Raw genomic sequence first — 20023 nt, 5'->3', positions numbered from 1 at the left:
GTGTAGGTGCACTATTTTTTCTTTTGGGATCCCCCTCTAGTGATGTCAGATGGTGACCCCGTCTGACCTTAGACAGCCTGTTTGAGATTCCCAGGGATCTACTGCTTGTGGCTGTCTTCTTCAGTTGGTAATGTAGTCACTGTTCACTCAGCAGTCAGGCTTAAGAATCATAATGCAGGGCAGAATCCCTCCTGGGGTGGGGGCTATTTTTTCCCCTCAGTCTGCTGCTGCTCGGAGGAAAGTTGTCTGCCTGAAAAGCAGACAGATAGCTGATGCCATATGGGGGATGACTTGTGGCTACTCTCTCAGCTCTCTCCCCAAAGCCTCTGTCCCCAGTCTCTCCTCAAGCATCTCTAGTAAACACTATCGACCCCCTCTGCCAGGGATCTACTGTCTGTGGCTGACACTTTAGGTTATTAATCTAGTCACTCTGCACTAAGCAGTCAGGCTTAAGTACCACAGGGCCAGGGTAGAGTCTCTCCTGGGGTCAGGGCTATTGTTTCCCCTTAGGCTGCTGCCAGTCAGAGGGAGGTGGTCTGCCTGAGAAAGGTGGCTGCTGCCATATGGAGGATGACTCAACACAAGGATCCTGACATCTACTCTCTCAACTCTCTCCCCGAAGACTGTCCCCTGTCTCTCCTCAGGCTTCTCTAGTCCACTCTGACCCTACCTTTGCTGGAGCCCAGGGCAAGTGGTTGCAGGTGGAAATTTGTATGTTGGTCCTTTAAACGGCTCTTTACACCTCCAGTGGTTGGTCTCTGGTAGAAAGCAAGCCTGCTGCTTTTCACAGGTGGGTGTTATCTATATATTTTTTGGGCTCTGGTGCTCTAGGTTGGGGATCCGTGTGTGTCGTTTAGACCCCATTCTTCTCAGGGGGATCCAATCAGCCACTTACTTATCCCTCTAGCACTGCCACTTGTGGGTGCCTAGCCAGCCCTCTCGAGTCTACACCGCACTCCCTACCAGTCACATTGTGTTGAAGCTGATTCTTCTTGTCTGCCCAGGGTTCTCTCTCGCTATTTTTCAGTTGTTTGTTCTGGGTGATTTCTTCACAATTTAGTTGTAATACCAGATTGATCCTGGGAGGAGGTTAGTGTGACTGCCATTTACTCCTCCGCCATCTTGCCCTCTCATGGTATTTCTTCTTTAGAAGGCAGCATAATTCATTTCTATTCCTTCATTCTACTCATCAATCCAACCATCCATTCCTTCACTCAATAAGATTAAGTGCCTACCCAGGTCTGGCAATCTTCATCTGTCTTTCAAAGCCCTATAGTTTGAAAAATCTTAGGGTAACAAATGGGTCATCAAATTGCAAATACCTGGATGGAGCCCAGCACAAGGTCTATCTGACCACTCTCCCTTAGCCACCCTTCCATCAATGTGCATTGAAATGGATTGTCTGTATGAGAACTCAACTATGGTTCATAAACTTCCATGGCACATGATTCAGAAACCTCCCCAACATATTGGCAGTTTTGATCCCTTCAGTTCTGGCAACTGAAGCTCACAATTTGTGTATACCAACAACATGGACTATCTGCACCACAGGTTGGGGGACTATATTGTAAACTAACCCTGAAGTTAGAGAGGGTCTATGTAGTTTCCTAATGCTACTGTAACAAATCACCAGACAGTGGATTGAAAACACAGATTCATTACCTACAGTTCTGCAGGTTCAAAGCCCAGCAGGGGTCTTACTGGGTAAAATCAAGGTGTCAGCAGGGCTGTATTCCTTTCTACAGGCTCCAGGGGAGAATCCATTTCCTTGCTTTTTCCATATTCCTGGGTTCCTGGCCCCTCTTCCACCATCAAAGCCAGCAGATCAAGTCCTCTTCCCATGCCATCACTCTGATGTACTCTTCTGCCACCCTCTTTCCATTGGGCCCACCAGGTAAACCCTGACCCTCTTCTTGTTTTAGGATCAGTCAATAAACTCCCTTAATTCTTCTTTGCCATATAAAGTAATATATTCACAGGCTCCAGGGATTAGGACATATACATTGGGGTGAAGAGCATATTCTACCTATTGTACTATGAAACATTTCTCATTATTCCCTAATTTTCTCTCTAAATTACCTAATCAAAAAGCAAAGTATCAGGATCATGTCATCTCTACTCTCCAGAGAAATGAATTTCCTGAGCTATATCTTAATGTATTGTCTACTTTTATAGAAAACCCAAGAATGTTTGAACAACATCCACATGTTTTTAAAAATAATAATTGAAATTATTGTCCAGCACATTATTCAGCGTTCCCTTTCAATAAGAGCCTACACTACAGATTTTTGCTTGAGTTTACCAGGGAAAACTTCTGATTCTGCAGATACATTCATCAAATGAAAACCACATGGGCTAGTGCTGCCCACACTGGCTGCCAGAAAACATAAGTGCTAAATTCATCCACTTTCTGTAGTAACTTCTGTTTTGTTTTAGCTCTAAAATCTTTTTCTTATTTTGGATTTTTGAAGTTACTTCAAGAACCCTAAGAAGCAGTCATTTGTTTCTTAATAAACATAGTAAAAACCTCTAACTATTAATCTTTTTAAAAATTACTTTCAACTATTTTGAACATTTTACAAATGCTTTATAGGTTCAGAATACTGTAATTAAGAAATACTAGGACTTTCTAGAAATTTATACTTACACTCAATAGATACTGGGTGAATGTTGCCCAATAAACAGTGAAGGCTATGGCATTTTATCTAAATCTAGCCCCACTTACCCAAGCACTACCAGAATGTTCTCTGTGTTTGAGATCTCAAGCTGTCAGAGGTGGTAGAGGAAACCATAGGGAGTAGAGGAAGTCCTTTCCACTCATACTTCTGCAGGCACAGACTAAGGGGGTCATTTGATCACACTTTGATCCTCAAAGCAATTAGGTACAAACAAGTCCTCTGGATTTACAGAATCCCAGTGCAGCCTGACCTGCTGACTCTGCCTGACATTCTCTCAATCACGTTTATGCAACCCGTGCACAAGTGAACCAGATTGTTTAGGGTTCTCCAAACTCCCTTATGCTGAGCTCTGCATGTAGAGTATTCCCTCATCTCCATTTGTCGTACTCTCAGAAGTCCTCCACATGCATTCTTAAATGCCACCTCCTCCATCCTACCTTTCCCGATGTCATCTCTCTTTTGAAACACCATAGTATATTGTTTCTTTCTTATGATTCTCATGTATTATGTTCCATTTTGAATGTGAATGTGCATACACACAAATGTATATACATGTTTATGAACCATAGGAGTTATCTGTCTTTATATCCTGTTAGAAAAAAGAGCCTTGTAAATAATATGCACTCAAATGTACTCATAGAATTTAACTGCAATATCTCTTAATTATATGCACTTTTGTCTGAATAGAAATAAAAACTATCCCACTGTTTCTTATCACACTGCATCACACATTTTGTAGGCCAGATTATCAGAATAGTTTACCCAAAGGTTTGTGGAAATTCAAATACATTTAGTTTAAGATTCCACAGCTCCCTCTCATGGCCTCAGAGGGCAATTGGGCTTGCTGGCTATAAGAATTAACAGTCAAGCCAGTATTTCAATTTATCTTAGAGCTTAAATTTGAAGTGGTTCTCTATAAATTTTGGTTTTGATGTTATGAGTCAATTACCACTGAGTGGTAAATTTCATTTTGTATCATTATTATGCCAAGAATAAATATAAGCACTTACGTAAAATTTAGGTCAGTGGTTTTCATCCCAAGTGACTGTAAACTTATTTTTTAAATATATTAGTATGTTTTAATTTAAAGGTTAAGATATTGGATTAAGGTTGAAAAGCAAGTTTTCAGAAAGTCACATATTTTTGCAGTGTGTGAGAGTGAATATGTATGGGAATTCAGTGACAATATATAGTACTATATACTTTTGCTTTTTTCATAATTTGGAACAACATGACTTACAGATATGTTAAAAAACTCAAGCACTCTAACTATACAATCAAATGTCAAGTTTGAAAAGAAACAATTTAAATAAGAAACTAAGTTCCCAAAACATTAAACCCAAAGGCATAGCTCTTAATGAGGTCTAAATTCTTTAAGTCATCAGGCCTATGGTAGGGAGTTTCAAGTCAATGGGGAAAAACTGTTTGAAAGATGTCAAATTCTGGCCGTTGGTGGTTCTCATGCTCTGAGGCAGGCTTCTAAGGGAGCAAGCAGCTGGAGTAGTCCATTTCACAGTGAGGGCTTAGGCTTCAGTAAAGTGTTTGACTGAATTCTGACACAAGACAAAGATTTCCGGCTGGCCAGAAGACCCTATAAAGGGAATCTAGGTAAGGGGGCTGGTGGGGGGATCTACACCTCCACCATCCTCTCAGGCTTCAGAGACAACAAGAAGAGGGGCAATACTGAAATCTACACCTGTGGTTGCTAACACCACCTCATTTGGTAAAATAAAAATCTGTTTAGTAGAAGCATTTCCTGTCTACAGAATGTCTCCTTTCCCTTGGATTTCCATTGTTGCATAGACCTCTAAGCTGCCTAAGATTCCAGCAGTTATTTACAAACATCATCATTTTGAAAACAGTTCTATAGAATTTCCCTCCTATAGCTGTGTTTTTAAATAAATCTGTCCTCAGAGAAACATTTTCATTAATGACATGGATTCTAATTGTGAAGGATGTACAAGTGAAAAACAGCATAAGCTATTTGATAAACATAGAGCATGTGCAATTGAGAGTGTATTAAAATATACATAAATTATTGCTAGATGAAAGATTGTTTAATAATGAATTTAGCAAAAAAGGAAAACAAACAACATATAGAACTTGATTTTCTACTATTGTCTAATTTGTAGTGATTATATATTATGTTATAAAAATACATATTATTTTGCTCTTTCATAAGTAAAAATCATATAAGTTCCAGGATCTTTCCTCTTTGTCAGAAACACACCTAGTTTGCCTAATTATTACCCATATTATAAATATGCCCATTGAAATCCACCTAGTCAGGAATGCCTCAATATTCCCCTTTATCAGAAATATTAAAAATATTAAAAATACCAAGTAAGTTTTTAATAGTTTATCATGTCTTTTCTTTTGAATGTACATTAAGTAATTTTGAAGATATAAAGATATGTTGACAGTCCCTCACATAATACTCAAAACTCTGGAATCCGAATGTCATTATCTAATTTTTCCACAAATACAGATTGCTAAAAAAAATTTTGTTAATACATCAAGTAAGCAAAATACAGGAAAAAATGGCCTCTTTATTTCATATCGGTGGTATATGGCAAATGAATGACAATGTCAAGTAAGGTCTATGGTGTTCCAAATCAATGAATACTCCTCTGTTTGAAGTCAAACAAGCTACCTGATCACCTAGCTAATAAGCTGTACCTTACTTGTCATCAATGGATATTAGTGGACAGACTTCTTTGGGTTTCTGACACATAAATTTAATCTCAAGTTTAATTTACTATACTTTGCATTTTCTAAAGTGTCATCCACTTTAGTTGGAGAGTAAACAATACAAAAGAATATTTTATTCAATACCTAAATACCTTCTTTAGATTCTTTACTGATTCATCTTTAGATAGGCCCTGTAGATAAATCATGGCTATAAATAATGCTAAGATGAAAAACACATTTTGCAACATTTCTATCTATCAGAAAAGACATTTTGACCTCACAGCTGTGTAGTGGTTGGTACCATAATTTAAACAGGATATAAATGTCATATACATGTATATGTATACTAAAATTTATATCCTAAACTTACATACATCCAATAAACAAAAAACCCCAAAACAATCCCAGGTTTTTATCACAAAAAATTGTTTTAAAATGTCGGAGTCTCACATCTGATTTTTCCATTGGTGTGAGGTAACTGAACTGCATTTGTTTCCAAAATCAATTCATTCCCAAATTTGCTTACAAATGGATTGGCCCCAATAGTAGACTATTTAGTGGTAATATTGCAGATCAATAAATTTTGTTTATGGCCTAAAATTATGGTAAGAGGAGAATTACCTTCAAAAAGGAAAATGTCACCCATTGGGCACAACAGAAGGTATATTTTGAAAGTCAAGAAAAGCTTGAAGCTGTCAGTCTGAGACTTCGAGTAGGACTGTCAGGAGTAGGGAGGACAGGGGTAGGAGAGGGGAGGGAGGACTGCAAACCATTCTTACCATGTTTGGAGCACTGGTGACTCTTGAGGACAAGTTCTGGAAAACAAGAAAAAAATGCACAAATCTATAAAAATAGGTTATTTGAGGTAAAATTAGAACGTCAGGTAGAGTTCAGTCAGAATACACATTCACCTTACATGGCCTTCAGAGTAGATTTCAGTAACAATAAGGAAATTATACACTCTATTCAGCATATTTGGATCAAACTTTAGCCCTATGGTTATGGCTGTGTGTTTTATTACTATAAGCCCTGGGTTTCAAATCCACCAAACTCTGAAGTTTCTATATCTGAAACTTCTGTGTCTGAATTGTAACAGAGGGACCAGGTCAAATCCATGAGAGAAAGTAGAAGGCAAGGAGAAAACCCCAAGGTGAAACTGAAGGTTAGAAGCAGCTTGCCTTCCCTGCGAAGGGAGGGGCCTCTGGAGAAGGGAGCTTGTACAGACCATACAGGACTAGAGTCTCTGGCCCCTTGCTGAATAAAGCAGTCAGAAGCGGGACAACAACAAATGTGGCAGACACTGGCCTTCATTGGTTGGAAAGCTGGACACTCCCACTGGCTTTGCACATGGGATTCTGGGAGAGGACTTTTGAAACAGAGCGTGCCAGAAAGCAAAAAGGCAGTGGCTTCCTTTCCCTCCCCCAGCAGAGGGTGTGTCAACAGTCACCAGTGGGCCTGCCAATGGTGGCCAGGGCAGACCTGTGGGCAGAGGACTGGGGGCATAGACTGTGAAAGATGCCTGAAGCAAGACAGTGACTGGAGACGAGCTAAGCCACCTACATTTATGATGCTTTTGGTTGGGGAAAAAGGTTCCTGGCACAACCTTGAAATGAGCTGGCAGAGGGTGACAGGGTGATTTTTCTCTGGGTATCTTAGAGGAGATGGGCTTTCAGGCAGAAATATGCCATTATTTCCAGAGACCTTGGTGGTAATAGTCAGATTTTATCCGACTATTTTTGTTCTTGTGTTATTTTCAGTTCTTGAACCTATGTAGTTGTTGTAATAACAAATATTGAAATAGCTATTATTTGATGTCATCCTTTGAGTTTTTCTTTCCTCTTACTTTTGTTACATTGTTAAATAAAAGATTTCTTTCTTTGCCACTGAACTCTGTCTTTGGAGATTTGTCTGGTAGGACCCCCAAACCCCCGACCCACTGGTTGGGTTCAGTAACAGGAACTCTAAAACCAGACTATATAGAGTCAAATCCTGGTCCCCCGTTTCTTGCAAGACTCAGGGTAGTTACTTAGCTTCTCTGCTGAGCTTACAGCAGAAATGTTGTGAGAATCAAATGGGTTATATATGGAGAGGGCTTAACGCAATGCCTGGCTGGCACACTATAAGCATATGTAACTATATGTGGTTGATAATATGTGGTACCCATCACATAGGGTTTTTTGAGGATTACATAGAATAATGTACATGATGTTATTAACTCTGTTGACTTTGACAGAGTAGTTTTTAGGGAAAAAAAGTGGAGAAAAAATTTGTAGGGCACCAAGGAGCAAGTGGTAGCAAAAAATGGAGGCAGTGGGTGTGGATCACACCATCAAAACTTTTTTTTTTAAAAAAGGTAAATTAAAGAGAAATGAGCTTGAACAACTTTCAGGGATGCCCAAATTTTTGGTGTCTCTGGGCCACATGAAGAAGAGTTGTCTTGGGCTGCACATTAAATACACAAATGCTAATGAAAACTGATGACAAAAAAGAGGTCCATCCATAATTTTCATGGTATCTGACACCACACATAAGCAAAAAAGTCCCTGCATGTGGCCCATGGCCCACAGGTTGTACACCCCTATACAAGGTCAAGGAAATGGCTTTCACAGCATAACTGGGACTTAAGCTTTTTTTTTGTAGATATGTTTTCCATATTCTCAGAACCAGTGGAACCCAGGGCACTGTCCCCAAACCACATTCCAGGTGGTGGGACAAGATGCAGGGGTGAAATGGGGCTGGCTGTGTGCTACAGAGCCCCAGAGCTAAGAGGCCAAGAGCGAAATGGAACAGTGATTTGGACAGCTGTTAGTCTGAAGAGGTCAGATGGAGGAAGAAGAGCACAGCAGAAGGAATGGATGCCATGGAAACTAGAGAACTTAAAAGTGAGAGAGTTCCACTCAGTAAGTGGGAAATGGGACCTAGAAAATTTCTGGTGGGAACGAGCACAGGAAATGTGCAGTATGAATGTTGATGGAATATTGAGTGCTCTGAGTGGTGCTTAGAAAATCCACCTCACACCTCTTTCAGTAGGTGGCTAGAATTGAGGTTTCTCTAGGTTTACAAAGATTTGGCTTGACCTTGTACTGTCCTCCCACACTAGCTCTTAGCTCAGACATGTGGGCTGTTGCCAGTGGGGCACTGACAAATGGGACATGGCAGAGGCTTGGAAAGCCCTTGCAAAATGTGGACTTGTTGCTTTCCCCATGCCGGTGTACTAGGAACATGTCTGGGCTAGCCTGCTGGATGAGACGTACTTGGACCAGGTACACCATAACCCCAGCCAATTCGGTGTGTCAGCTGTGACAGTGAGCCCAGCAAAGACCAGAACCACCACCCAGTCAAGCCCAATGAAATTCATAATATGTAGACTCCTGAGCTACATAAATGCTCATTGTCTTAGGCCACTAGGCTTTGGGGTGGTTTGTTGTATGGCATAATTGTGGGACTAGGTGACAGACAGTGCCTGTGACTGTTGGGCAGCTACGGTAATTACTTTGCTTGAAGACTAGAGCTAGAGCCCTCCCCCCCCAATATGGTCTGGTTGTGGGGCTGGTTACAGGAGAAGGTAGGGCAGACTCTGGGAGCTCATCCTAGAAGAGAAAGGTGAACCATAGGAGCCACTGAGATTGGAGGGCCACAGCCTTGATCATCTTTGCCAACTTGAAGGACATCCAAGTCAGAGTTTACCATATGACTGTCTTTCTCACTCTTTAAAGACAGTAGGTGTAATCTTTATACATCCTAGTCACACTGGAAGATACAGTAAAGGGCTCCTCCAGGTACTGACCAGCCGGGGCAGCTGAGGTCAATGACCTGCCAAGATCAACCTTGAGGACAGACTAATTTTGTCCATGAACTGTCCTGTGCCTCCAAGTCTAGATGTATTTTTGTCTTAGAGCAAAAAGAAGTACCCTGCTCTAGAGTGATCCATAGACCCTTGTGCCAGGATCTGGCTGTGACACAGGTAGAGGTGGCAAGATTACCAGGCAGGTGACGGGAAACTGCACTGACCTTTCAATAGAAGTCAGTCACACACTTGGCATCTTGGCAGTGTGTTTGCCAGTGACTGGGTGACTGGATCCCTACATCCTCTCAGTGAGCCCGCACAAAGTTTTATTTTCAGACACAATGGTAGGTAGGTGAGATGAAACCCTGTCACTGAATCTCACCATCTGAAGGCAGGCATCAGTGGGCAGTGACATTATCACTATGAATGTATAAACAAGGGCAAAGAAGCCCAGGTATGACACCTGGTCTGAGAGTTCTGGGCTTGGGAGTTCAAAACAATTTTGGGGTTTCACAGGCTCCAGTCAATTCATCCCCCATGACCTCCCTGAAGCCTTTCCACATTGGCTATGACAAGGAGGGCCAGCCCTCAAGTCTGAGCCATCCCCCTCACTCTGGGCCAAGACCTGCAGCTGGCATTACCAGCTGCCAGACTGGGACTACAAGGTGCAGATAGATGGCTTCTTGGCAAGAGGAGGAGGCCAAATGTCTGTATGTTCCCTGCCAGGCAGCATGCTGGAGAGTCAGGGGGCTCTGCTTCCCCACTACAGTTAGAGCAAAGTATTGTCAGCCCCTCCTGAAGAAGAAATCATGCCAGGTCAGTCACTTATTAGCAATCTAAGGGTTTGGGTGCCACTGGGTGTGCTGGCATGGTCTGCCAGCTGCATGTGCAGCCCCACAGCTCGAGGACACTGCCCAACTTGGGAAAGAGCGGTAGGAGGGTCCCAAAGCTCTTCTATGGCTTGGGGCTCTGTCCTCCCCAGCAGCTGTACTCTGAGGCACTGGCAGCTGATCACCATGCTCCCCAGGGTGGGGGGGCAGCAAGTTCAGGCTGTACCCTGGGACTCTCTTGGGAAATCCTGATTAGTTAGCAGCATTTGGGCTTAGAACAACTGCAGAATGTGATGATCAAGTTGGCTTTCACTCAGGAACAGGGAGAAAAAAAATAGTAGGTCCAGGTGCTCTGGAGTTATAGTCACATCTCTTTGGGAGGCAGGTGAGATCCTGGAGTGCTTATTAGGCTGAGAGCAGCACCCCCAAAGAATGAGTCCAGCAATGTTCTCTTTTGTTCTTTCCATTCTTGATAGTGTCTCTTTTCTCGATCCTTTTTACTGCCCCCAACTTTCTTGGAAGGCACTACCAGCATGCCTCCACTGCAGAGATGAAGGGCTCTAGGAGTGCAAATCTCTTGCCATGGCTGCCGATGCCTCCACTGATTCTGCAATACAAGGCCAAGTACAACTTGCAGCCTGGCAAGCAAGACAAGGCGTAAGAAGTCAGGGCTTTGCTTCTCTCTCTATTTCTCTCGTGCTCTCTCTCTCTCTCTCTCTCTCTCTCTCTCTCTCTCACACACACACACACACACACACACACACACACACATAAATGAAGAAAAGTTGAAAGATAGACCCCTCAAACCACAAACTTCAGGGCTTAACTCCCTTAAGATTTAGAAATAAGCAGATCGGATCATTAAGAGCTTTAGGTTACTTAAATTTTACTGCTTGGTATACAATAAAGATTAACTGGAGAAGAAACACTGTATCTCAGCAACCACACGGGCCACATGTTCTCTCATTCAGCAGACCAGAAAGATTGAAAAAGGAAGTCTGGAGTAATGACCTCTTCTTGAACCTGGTAGTCTTACACTATGCTTGATACATATGCTTTCACTATGTATCAAGCATATGTTATATATCATTTAATCCTCACAGTGATATATGAGATAAGTAGTATCATTACTCCTAAATTTAAAATGAAAAAAAAAAAAAAAAAAACACCCGTCTTAGTAACTTTCCCAGATCACATAGCTAGGAGAAGAATTTTGACCCTAGCTGTCAGTCACTCCAGGACCCCAGCTACTAACCACAGATATGACTGCCACACGTGCAGCCAGCTCCCTCCCCAGAGGCAAGCTTTGACCCCAGCGACCCCAGGAAAGACCCGAGAAAGCAGACCAGCCTGTCCTTATCCCCCTTCCCAGAGATGGGCCACTCAACACAAGTGTATTCAAGTGGACTCTGAGCAGACACTATGCTCAATGTTGCAGGGCACACCCAGGGGACCAGGCATAGGCCCCTGAGATGCTTTACAGTCAGGTAAGATATCAACCAAATGACCACTATACCGTCTAGAAAGCAATTACTCTTAAGAGGCACAGCTAGGATCTGAAGCAGGAAAGGTGACTTTTAGCTGAGAGAGACAGTGGAAGGTTTTGTAAGGAGCTGGTATTTGAATTGCATCTGTGAAGGAGGGAGGGCTTCAGTCATATGAGGGCAGAGTGAGGGTGAACACAAGGAGAGGCTCATGTAAAACAACAGTAAGGGCTGAAGGAGAGGCAGTTTCATGTTTATCACAAAACCAGAACACATTTCCCATACCAGCATTCCTTTCTACTTCCCTTTGCACTTAGAACAAACTCACAGCCCTTACTGAGCGCTGGTAATACAGAAAAGCAGTGGGAGGAGCTTGGGCTGTGGGTCTGGGTGCTCTCCTGGAGCCACCCCTTGCGAGCCATGTGACTGAGGTGCCAAGTCACTGAGACTCACTTTCTCTACTGTGCAACTGTCCATAGGCCATGGGACCACTGTGGTGATTCAATATTCTAGTCCAGGCTAAGTGCCAAGATTCATGCCTCACAGTTAATGCCGAATAAATCACACTGCTATTATCATCACTAGTAATAGTAGCAGCAGGAGTTACTACAAGGCCTGCCTGGTCTGGTGTCTGCCCAGAGCTTCTGCCCCACATTCTGCCCCAATGCCCCCTCAGGTTGCTGGGCTCCATTCTGGCCTTCTTGTGGCTCCTTCATGTATTACTGTGTGTGACATGGGAATGTACTGGGAACAAGGTTGCCCAGTGGTTGTCTGAAACTATCACTCATTGTATAACGCTTGAGGCCCTGCTCATGAATTATGCATCTCCTAAATTCTCAAAGGTGAGAGTTCATAAACATACTGGGAATGGGAAAATTATTATTCAAGGAAATAAATCCTAATGAGTACTAATATTCAAAATTAGCCTCTGTATTCTCACAGATATACTTCACTATGCCAATTATTAATTTCTCACATAATAATAGAATTATTAATGGTTACTTGCAAAATTGCCCAGTTTGCTCTGCAGTTTACACTGAAAACAAAAGGAGTGTAGCAGGCATCTATAGCCACGTGTAGCTCAATATCTTCTATCCAGAAGTATGAGTACAAGGATGGTAATGGTGGAGCAAAACAGGTGATAATCATGCAGAAACAGTGTACTGTGTTTTAAAGGTCAACTTTGAAGGTCAAGGGAGTGAAAGTCTTTATTAAGGAGTGAAAAAATGTCAGTTATTCTGCTGTGTGCAGGAAAAGAAGTGCACTCCTCCATTGACAAAAATGCCAAGGCTGCTGCTTCTTGAGCCTTGGATCCAACTTTTCTGGCATGTTGGCAAATCCAAAAGAATGTGCATTCCTTCGGAAATGCCATTCTATATTTTGAATGTCCTCAGACCCCTTTACGTGGCATTTATCAGCTGTTCTTCATGGTGACTATTTGAAAGACAGTTTCATGAACTAGAGCCTTTTCTGTCCCTCCCCCTTACCCTGTCCCAGCACCAAAAGTAAGTAAAATACTCAAATTCATTCCTTCACCAGACAAGAAAGCTATACAGAAGTTGCACTTCTTCACCTACTTCACCTCTTTCCCAAGCATCCTTAAGATTGTTTTTATTTTATGTCTGCATAAACTCTGTCTCTTGTACTTAAATCTGAGCCCCTGCCCCTGGACTAGCTGCTCAGCACTCGCAGAGCCTCCAGTGGACTGCTCCCAGGCTCGAAGGCACTGGGCAGCTCTCCAGTTTATCTGCAGTGGTCCCTGACTCTAGCCTTGACACATCTGCATATCTTTTAGGAACAACGTTCTGTTCATACACCCAGATATATTAAAAATTATAAAAATGTAAAAATTAAAACAGTTTTGAAGTGTGAGCACTATGTACAAGCTGCCAAAGAACAGAATTCCTTTTCAATTACATGTTAATGTCAATTTCCAGTGTTTAATTCCTTTCCCAGAGAGACAGAAAAAACAGTCCTTTTAAAATAAGAACTCTTGAAATAGTTACTTTGAGAAAATCTTAGAGCTTTCAAAATTGAAAGTAAGTTGCAAAGATAATTAATGTTAGTACAAGTTAGTAATATAGAGGAAATTTGTAGATGTATTTTCAAACACATAGCAATTAATTCTTCTGATTTGTTCTCACATACAGTGGAATATAAGAATAATAGAGAAGCTAAGTTCAGGAGATGAGCTTTAGGTTTTTTTGTGGGAATCCAGTGGTGGGAAGGCATTAGTCTAATTTGGGGGTCTCTAATGCCATTTTGTTATCTCAGTGCCCTTTTTCACTTTGTAATTGACTGTATTTCACTGCAGACTCTGGCAGTTTACCTGGAGTAATGTGACTGAACACAACTTAGGGTGATAAATAGAATGAAATGTAAATTTTCAGCCTTGTGTACCAGAGTGCTACTCTTAGATCTGATATAACCGATCTGACCCATTTCAGAGTCTTCCTGGGTAATATCTATATTCCCTATTACCTGTGCTAGGAGTATACTTGAAGGAACACCTTCATAAAAGGGAGAAGTTCCTTCTTTACTGATTATCCATTTACTTTCCTAAAGGGAGCACCATACACCTGGTTGGCCCATGAAGTTAAGAAAACAAAATCTTAGAGAATTGCACAGCCTGAAAGTAAATAATCTGCAGCACAGGCTTCTATACAGAATGAATCTAAAATATACAAATGTCAATCTAACCTGGATTAGATTAATTTGACATGCAAGAATTAAGTTATTTGCCATATTAAAAACTTTGGACACTGCAAGATCCAAGATAGTGGAGGAATAGGAGAAAGCTACCCTTACCTTGGTCCCAGGGCCAAACTGGAATTAAACTAAAATATAGGGCATTCATCCTGAATAACCAACTAGAAAGACATCTTATAACTAAAGATTTACAGAAGAAGCAACATCGAGACTGGTAGGAAGGGCAGAGACACAAAAAGCACTGGCTCCATTTGTTCAGGAGGCAGCTGAGGATCTGGAGAGATAGCTCAGCAGTGGGGAATTCTCCCTGAGAAGTGTGGGGTCTAAACTCCAGGAAAGGCTCCTCAGCCCCAAGTACCAGAGCTAGAAAGAGGAGACAACATAATATCTGGCTGTGAAAAGCAGCAGGGTTTCTGTCCACTGTAGAAAGACGGGAACATGCTAGAGACACAGGCACCCTCTTAAAGGGCCAACACATACAATTTTGCTTGTAGCCACTTCCTCTGTGCTCTTATGAAGGGAGGGCAAGGTGGACTAGAGTCATTTGAGGAGAAACTGGGGTTTGTGGCTCTGGAATGAGAGCTGAAGGGGCAGCCAGCAACATCCCTGTGCTGAGTCCCTCTTCCACACTGCAGACATGGTCTTTCTTATGTGGAGCACTCTCCTTCCTGCAGCATGAACCTGTGGGACAGCAACAGCCCCACTATCTGGACTCTCTCTCAATCCATCATGTGGAGCTTACACCTTGCTGAGTACAGCCAGAGACTGTTTCAGTGACTGAGCCTAACAGGCAGCTGTCAGGTAGAAGCAGGTGGAGGTGGAACTCATGCAGGTACCTCGGGACTTTTGTTAACACAACCCAAGGTCTGGTGCTGGTAAAAACCAGTCATAGTGCACAGCTTGGCTCTTTCTGCAAGCAGAGGCCACCACAAACTGTGGATCACTTGTAGCTCCTAACAGCATTTGGCAATGGCCTGAACCAGAACCCTCTCAAGAGACCCAGAACCAACACACCCAGTGGTTAGCTTCAGGCAACATCAGAGCCAGATCCAGTAAGCTTAAAAAGTGGCATATCTAAAGAGAGATCTCTGTAGGTACCAATCCTGATGAGGCATATTCTGCTTCATGTTGTCAGCACCTGCAGAGAACACCATACACTGTGGTCAAGGTTGAGCTTCAAAGTCAACCAGCCTGGGGGCTGATCCCATGCAAAACTGGCCAATAGCAATCAAGACTCAATTATAACTGGAGGGCCCACAAAATCCACACAAGGATATTCTTAGAGCACCCAGCTGAGGTAGTTGAGACTGTACCACTGGAACCCAGAAGACACCTACTACACAAGGCTACCTACAAAGACTGGGAGTCATAGCAGATCTATCTACAAATAGAAACAAACATAAAGAGACAGTCAAAAGAGGGAGACAAAAAAAACAGGCCACAAATGAAAAACTAGGAAAAATATCAGAAAAAAAGAGTTAAGTAAAAGGACACAATCTATCAGATTTAAAGTTCAAAAAATGGTTATTAAAATGCTCAACAGCATGAAAAAGGACATAGAAACAATAAAACATCAAAAATAAAGAATGCAATATCTGAAATGAAGAATATACTGGAAGGAATAAACAGTAGGTTGTATGAAAAAGAGGAACAAATCAGCAAATTGGAAGACAAGGTAGACGTAAACAACCAATCAGATCAACAAAAATAAAAAATTAAAATAAGAGAGGATAGTTTAAGGGACCTTTGGGGCAATATGAAGCACAACAACATCTACATCATAAGCATACAAGAAGACGAAAAGAGAGAGCAAGGGATTGAGAACCTATCTGAAGAAATAATGACTGAAAATTTTCCTAACCTGCTAATGGAAAAAGACACACAAGTCCAGGAAGTGCAGAGTCCCAAACAAGATGGGCCCAAAGAGGCCTGCACCAAGGCACATCATAATTAAAATGGCAAAAGTCAAAGGAAGAGAGAATATTAAAAGCCACAAAAGAAAGACTGTTAGTTACTTACAAGGGAACTCCCGGAAGACTGTCAGCTGATTTCTCAACAGAAACATTTCAAGGCCAGAAGGGATTGGTATGAAATATTAAAAGTGATAAAAACCAAGGACCTACAACTAAGATTACTCTACCCAGCAAAGCTATCATTTGCAATTGAAAAGCAGATAAACAACTTCCCAGACAAGAAAAAGCTAAGGAGTTTGTTACCAACAAACCAGTATTACAAGAAATGTTAAAGGGCCTGTTTAAAGAAGAAGCAGAAAAAGGTGGAGGATGAGGAGTAGGAGGAAAAGGAAGAAGAAGAGGAGCAGGAAGAGGAGGGAGAGAAAGCAAAAGAACATAGATAAAAAAATAAAATGACAATAAATACATACTTATCAATAATCACTATAAATGTAAATGGCTAAAATGCTCCAATCAAAAGACATAAGGTAGCTCAACTGATAATAAAACAAGACCCATATATAAGCTGTCTACAAGAGACCCGCCTCAGAAAGAAAGATACACACAAACTAAAAGTAAAGGGATGGAAAAATGTATTTCATGCAAATGAAAGGGAAAAAAGTCTGGAGCAGCAATACTTGTATCTGACAAAATAGACTGTTTTAAAAAAAGGCTATAGTGAGAGACAAAAAAGGACACTACAAAGTGGTAAAGGGAGCAATTCAACAAGAGACTATAACCCTTGTAAACATGTATGCATCTAACATAGGAGCACCAAAAATGAAATGCAAATCTTGATGAACATAAAGGGAGAGACTGACAGTAATACAGGTATAGTAGGGGATTTTAAAACCCCATTGACATCAGTAAGTAGATTTTCCAGACAGAAAAATCAACAAGTATGGTGCCCTTAAATGACACAATAGATTTGATAAATTTAATTGATACCTTCAGATTATTTGATTCCAAATCAGCAGAATATATATTCCTTTTGAGTGCACATAGATCATTTTCTAGAATAGACCACATGTTAAGACACAAGACAAGTCTCAAAAAATTTAAGAAGATTGCAATCATATCAAGCATCTTCTCTATCATGGTATAAAACTAGAAATCAATCACAGAAATAAACCCCTAAAAGCACACACAAAGACATAGACCCTAAATAACATGTTACTAAACAATGAATAGGTTAATAATGAGATCAAGAAGAAATCAAAAGATGTCTTGAAACAAATGAAAATGAGGACACAATGAACCAAAATCTATGGGACACAGCAAAAGCAGTCCTGAGAGGGACATTCATAGGACATAGCATTATAGGACTATCTCAAGAAACAAGAAAAAGCTCATATAAACAATCTAACTTTACACATAAAAACTTGAAGAACAACAGACAAAGCCCACAGTGAATAGAGGGAAGGAAACAATAAAGATCAGAGCAGAAACAAATGAAATAGAGTCTAAAAAAATACAAAAGATCAATAAAAACAAGAGCTGTTTCTTTGAAAAGATAAACAAGATTGACAAATCTTTAATCAGACTCATCAAGATAAAAAGATAAAATCAGAAATGAAAGTGGATAAATAACAACTGACACAAAGAAATATAAAGGATTGTAAGAAAATATTGTGAACAATTAAATATCCACAAACTGGACAATCTGGAAGAAATGTTGGTTAAATTCCTAGAAACATGTATTCATGATGCTTTGGAGATTTTGAAAAGCAGTCTTTTACCAAAGAGTTAGAGGGCTCTGCCCTGGAGGGGATAATGCCATGGTGTGCCCCAGAGGAAACCAGGCCCCTGAATGACCTTGATGGGTAGACAAGAACTCCAGACTGCTCAGCAGGAACTAGGAAATAACTCAAAAGGAAATTTCTATATTTGGAAAATGATAATACTATAGACTGTTTATATGTATGTATAAATGAAATAAATGTATAAAACAATTCATAGAAAGGGTGGAGAGAGAAGAGGTATGACTGGGAAGGGGTTTCAATTGCGCTGGTTCTTTTTAATTTTCACCTGAGGACATCTTTTCATTGCTTTCTTAGAGAGAATGGAAGGAAGACAAAAAGAAAGAGAAACATCAACTGGTTGCCTTCTCACACATGCCCTTATTAGGGATCGAACCTGTGACCTGGGTATGTGCCCTGACTGAGAATTGAACTCACAACTTTTTGGTCTGCAGGATGACACTACAACCTACTGAGCCACACTGGCCAGGACGTGTATTATTTTTAAACGTCTCTAATATTGTATTAAATTCATAAATTAAAACATGGACTTTCTACATTCATACTATTGATAATTTATAACTTGTTTCAATTCCAAATTTCTTGAGATGGATTATATTCAAATAAGCCTGTGTCAGGGTATTACGAATATAGCATCTACCAAGCTGATTACATAATTAAGATTCTAATCTTAACTATTAACTTTTTTTTAAATTCTAGGTTTTCTCAAAAGCTAGTTGTTATCCTCAAAGTCTGTGGATGCTTCCCATGAATACATTGGTCCATATATAGCACAGCAGCCTGATTAACCAGGTTCTTCACAAATATACACATGAAACTCTCTTTTCCAAGTGTGTCCTATTCATTATTTGTGCTGTCAATCCTTTTCAAAGTCTAATCTACCAAACCTCACTCCCCATATTTAGAAAAAGAAAAATATTTACTATACAACTTCTGGGAACATCAGAAGCAAAGGTTCCAATAGGGACCCATCTCCTAAAAAGGGGAAGTGGATGACTTGAATGCTACGATAATGGTAAGACAGGGAGGTGTGGGTTCCTAAAAAGCAGAGCAGTGTCAGGTAGGAAACTCCATCAAAGGGCACAGCCAGTGCCTCTCCTGCAGGCTGGTTCCAGGTGGCCTGAGAGACTGATTCCCTCCCTAGAGGAGCCAGACAGAAATTGGACAATTTTCTGTCAAGGAGATTCTGAGGGAATTGCAGAACTGAGAGAAAGCTTCACTGGCTTTCGATTCCTGTAGTCAGGTCAATCCAACAGGCAGGGATTGAAGAATCCCAAAGACCAACACAACCACCCCTTCTGTCCATGGCTGTGTTTGTCCAAGCCCAGAATGCTATCCTATGAAACCCATCACCAGCTCCCCTCCTCCCTCCTCCCAAATATGTTAACTCTTCCCCATGGAACACAGATCCAGAGTGATATTTATCTAGTATTGGAATCCGTTTGTTAATACACCAGACTCGCTTACAACTGTGAATACCCTAAGAAGAGGCTATTTTATTTATCCCTGTGACTGAAAGCCTAACTTAGGGTTGGGTGTATTCTTATCATTCAGTATATTTCACCCAATACATTTTTGATGACCTTTTCTATCACAGGTCTGGCATTAGAGTGAGCTATTGAATGGATGGATGGATAAATAACTAACATTAATCTTAGACCGTTTCTGGTATAACCACCTCATGTTACAGAAGAAGAAAACGATATTGCTGCTCTTTGGCTGTTCATGGCTCAGACATGCCCCTGACCCTTTCTCTGTCATTGTACTTTTCTGACATAGTCTCCCCAGCTCTGGTCCCATCATCCCCTTGAACCAGTTCAAGGCCTACATGAATGACTCCCGGCCTTTCAGTCCCCTCATCTCCTCACTTCCTGTCATCCTTTCCTTTATCCCATCATCCTTCCCACAGTCACACCCCAGGCCTCCTCCTCTCCCAATATCTAAGTCCAAATTTCTGGAGTAAGCATTGTGTAGCCTCACTCCGGGCCTCCTGTTCAGTTCTTCACCATTGTTCTTCCTGGGAACTGCTGTGTTAACTCCACTTTTTCTAATCCACCAGTTCCCTCCTTTGTACAGTTCCCTCCTTATCCAAGGACCATCATTTACATAACCTTCATGCCAGTATCTTAACC

At 41.2% G+C, this 20023-nt stretch overlaps 1 protein-coding gene across 3 annotated transcripts in view; it reads right to left on the bottom strand.

The window, feature by feature from the left end:
• Window positions 1-20023, bottom strand: part of SPATA13 (spermatogenesis associated 13) — a 374002-nt gene that overhangs the window by 331680 nt on the left and 22299 nt on the right. For all 3 annotated transcript variants that reach the window (XM_036018443.1, XM_036018442.1, XM_036018445.1), the window contains exon 2: window positions 6149-6184. In XM_036018443.1, coding sequence (XP_035874336.1) covers window positions 6149-6184 — 36 coding nt within the window. The remainder of the gene's footprint in view (window positions 1-6148; window positions 6185-20023) is intronic.

The sequence above is a fragment of the Phyllostomus discolor genome, chromosome 2 (assembly GCF_004126475.2).
Source record: "Phyllostomus discolor isolate MPI-MPIP mPhyDis1 chromosome 2, mPhyDis1.pri.v3, whole genome shotgun sequence".
NCBI lineage: Eukaryota > Metazoa > Chordata > Mammalia > Chiroptera > Phyllostomidae > Phyllostomus > Phyllostomus discolor.
This window is presented reverse-complemented; position numbering and strand designations above follow the sequence as displayed.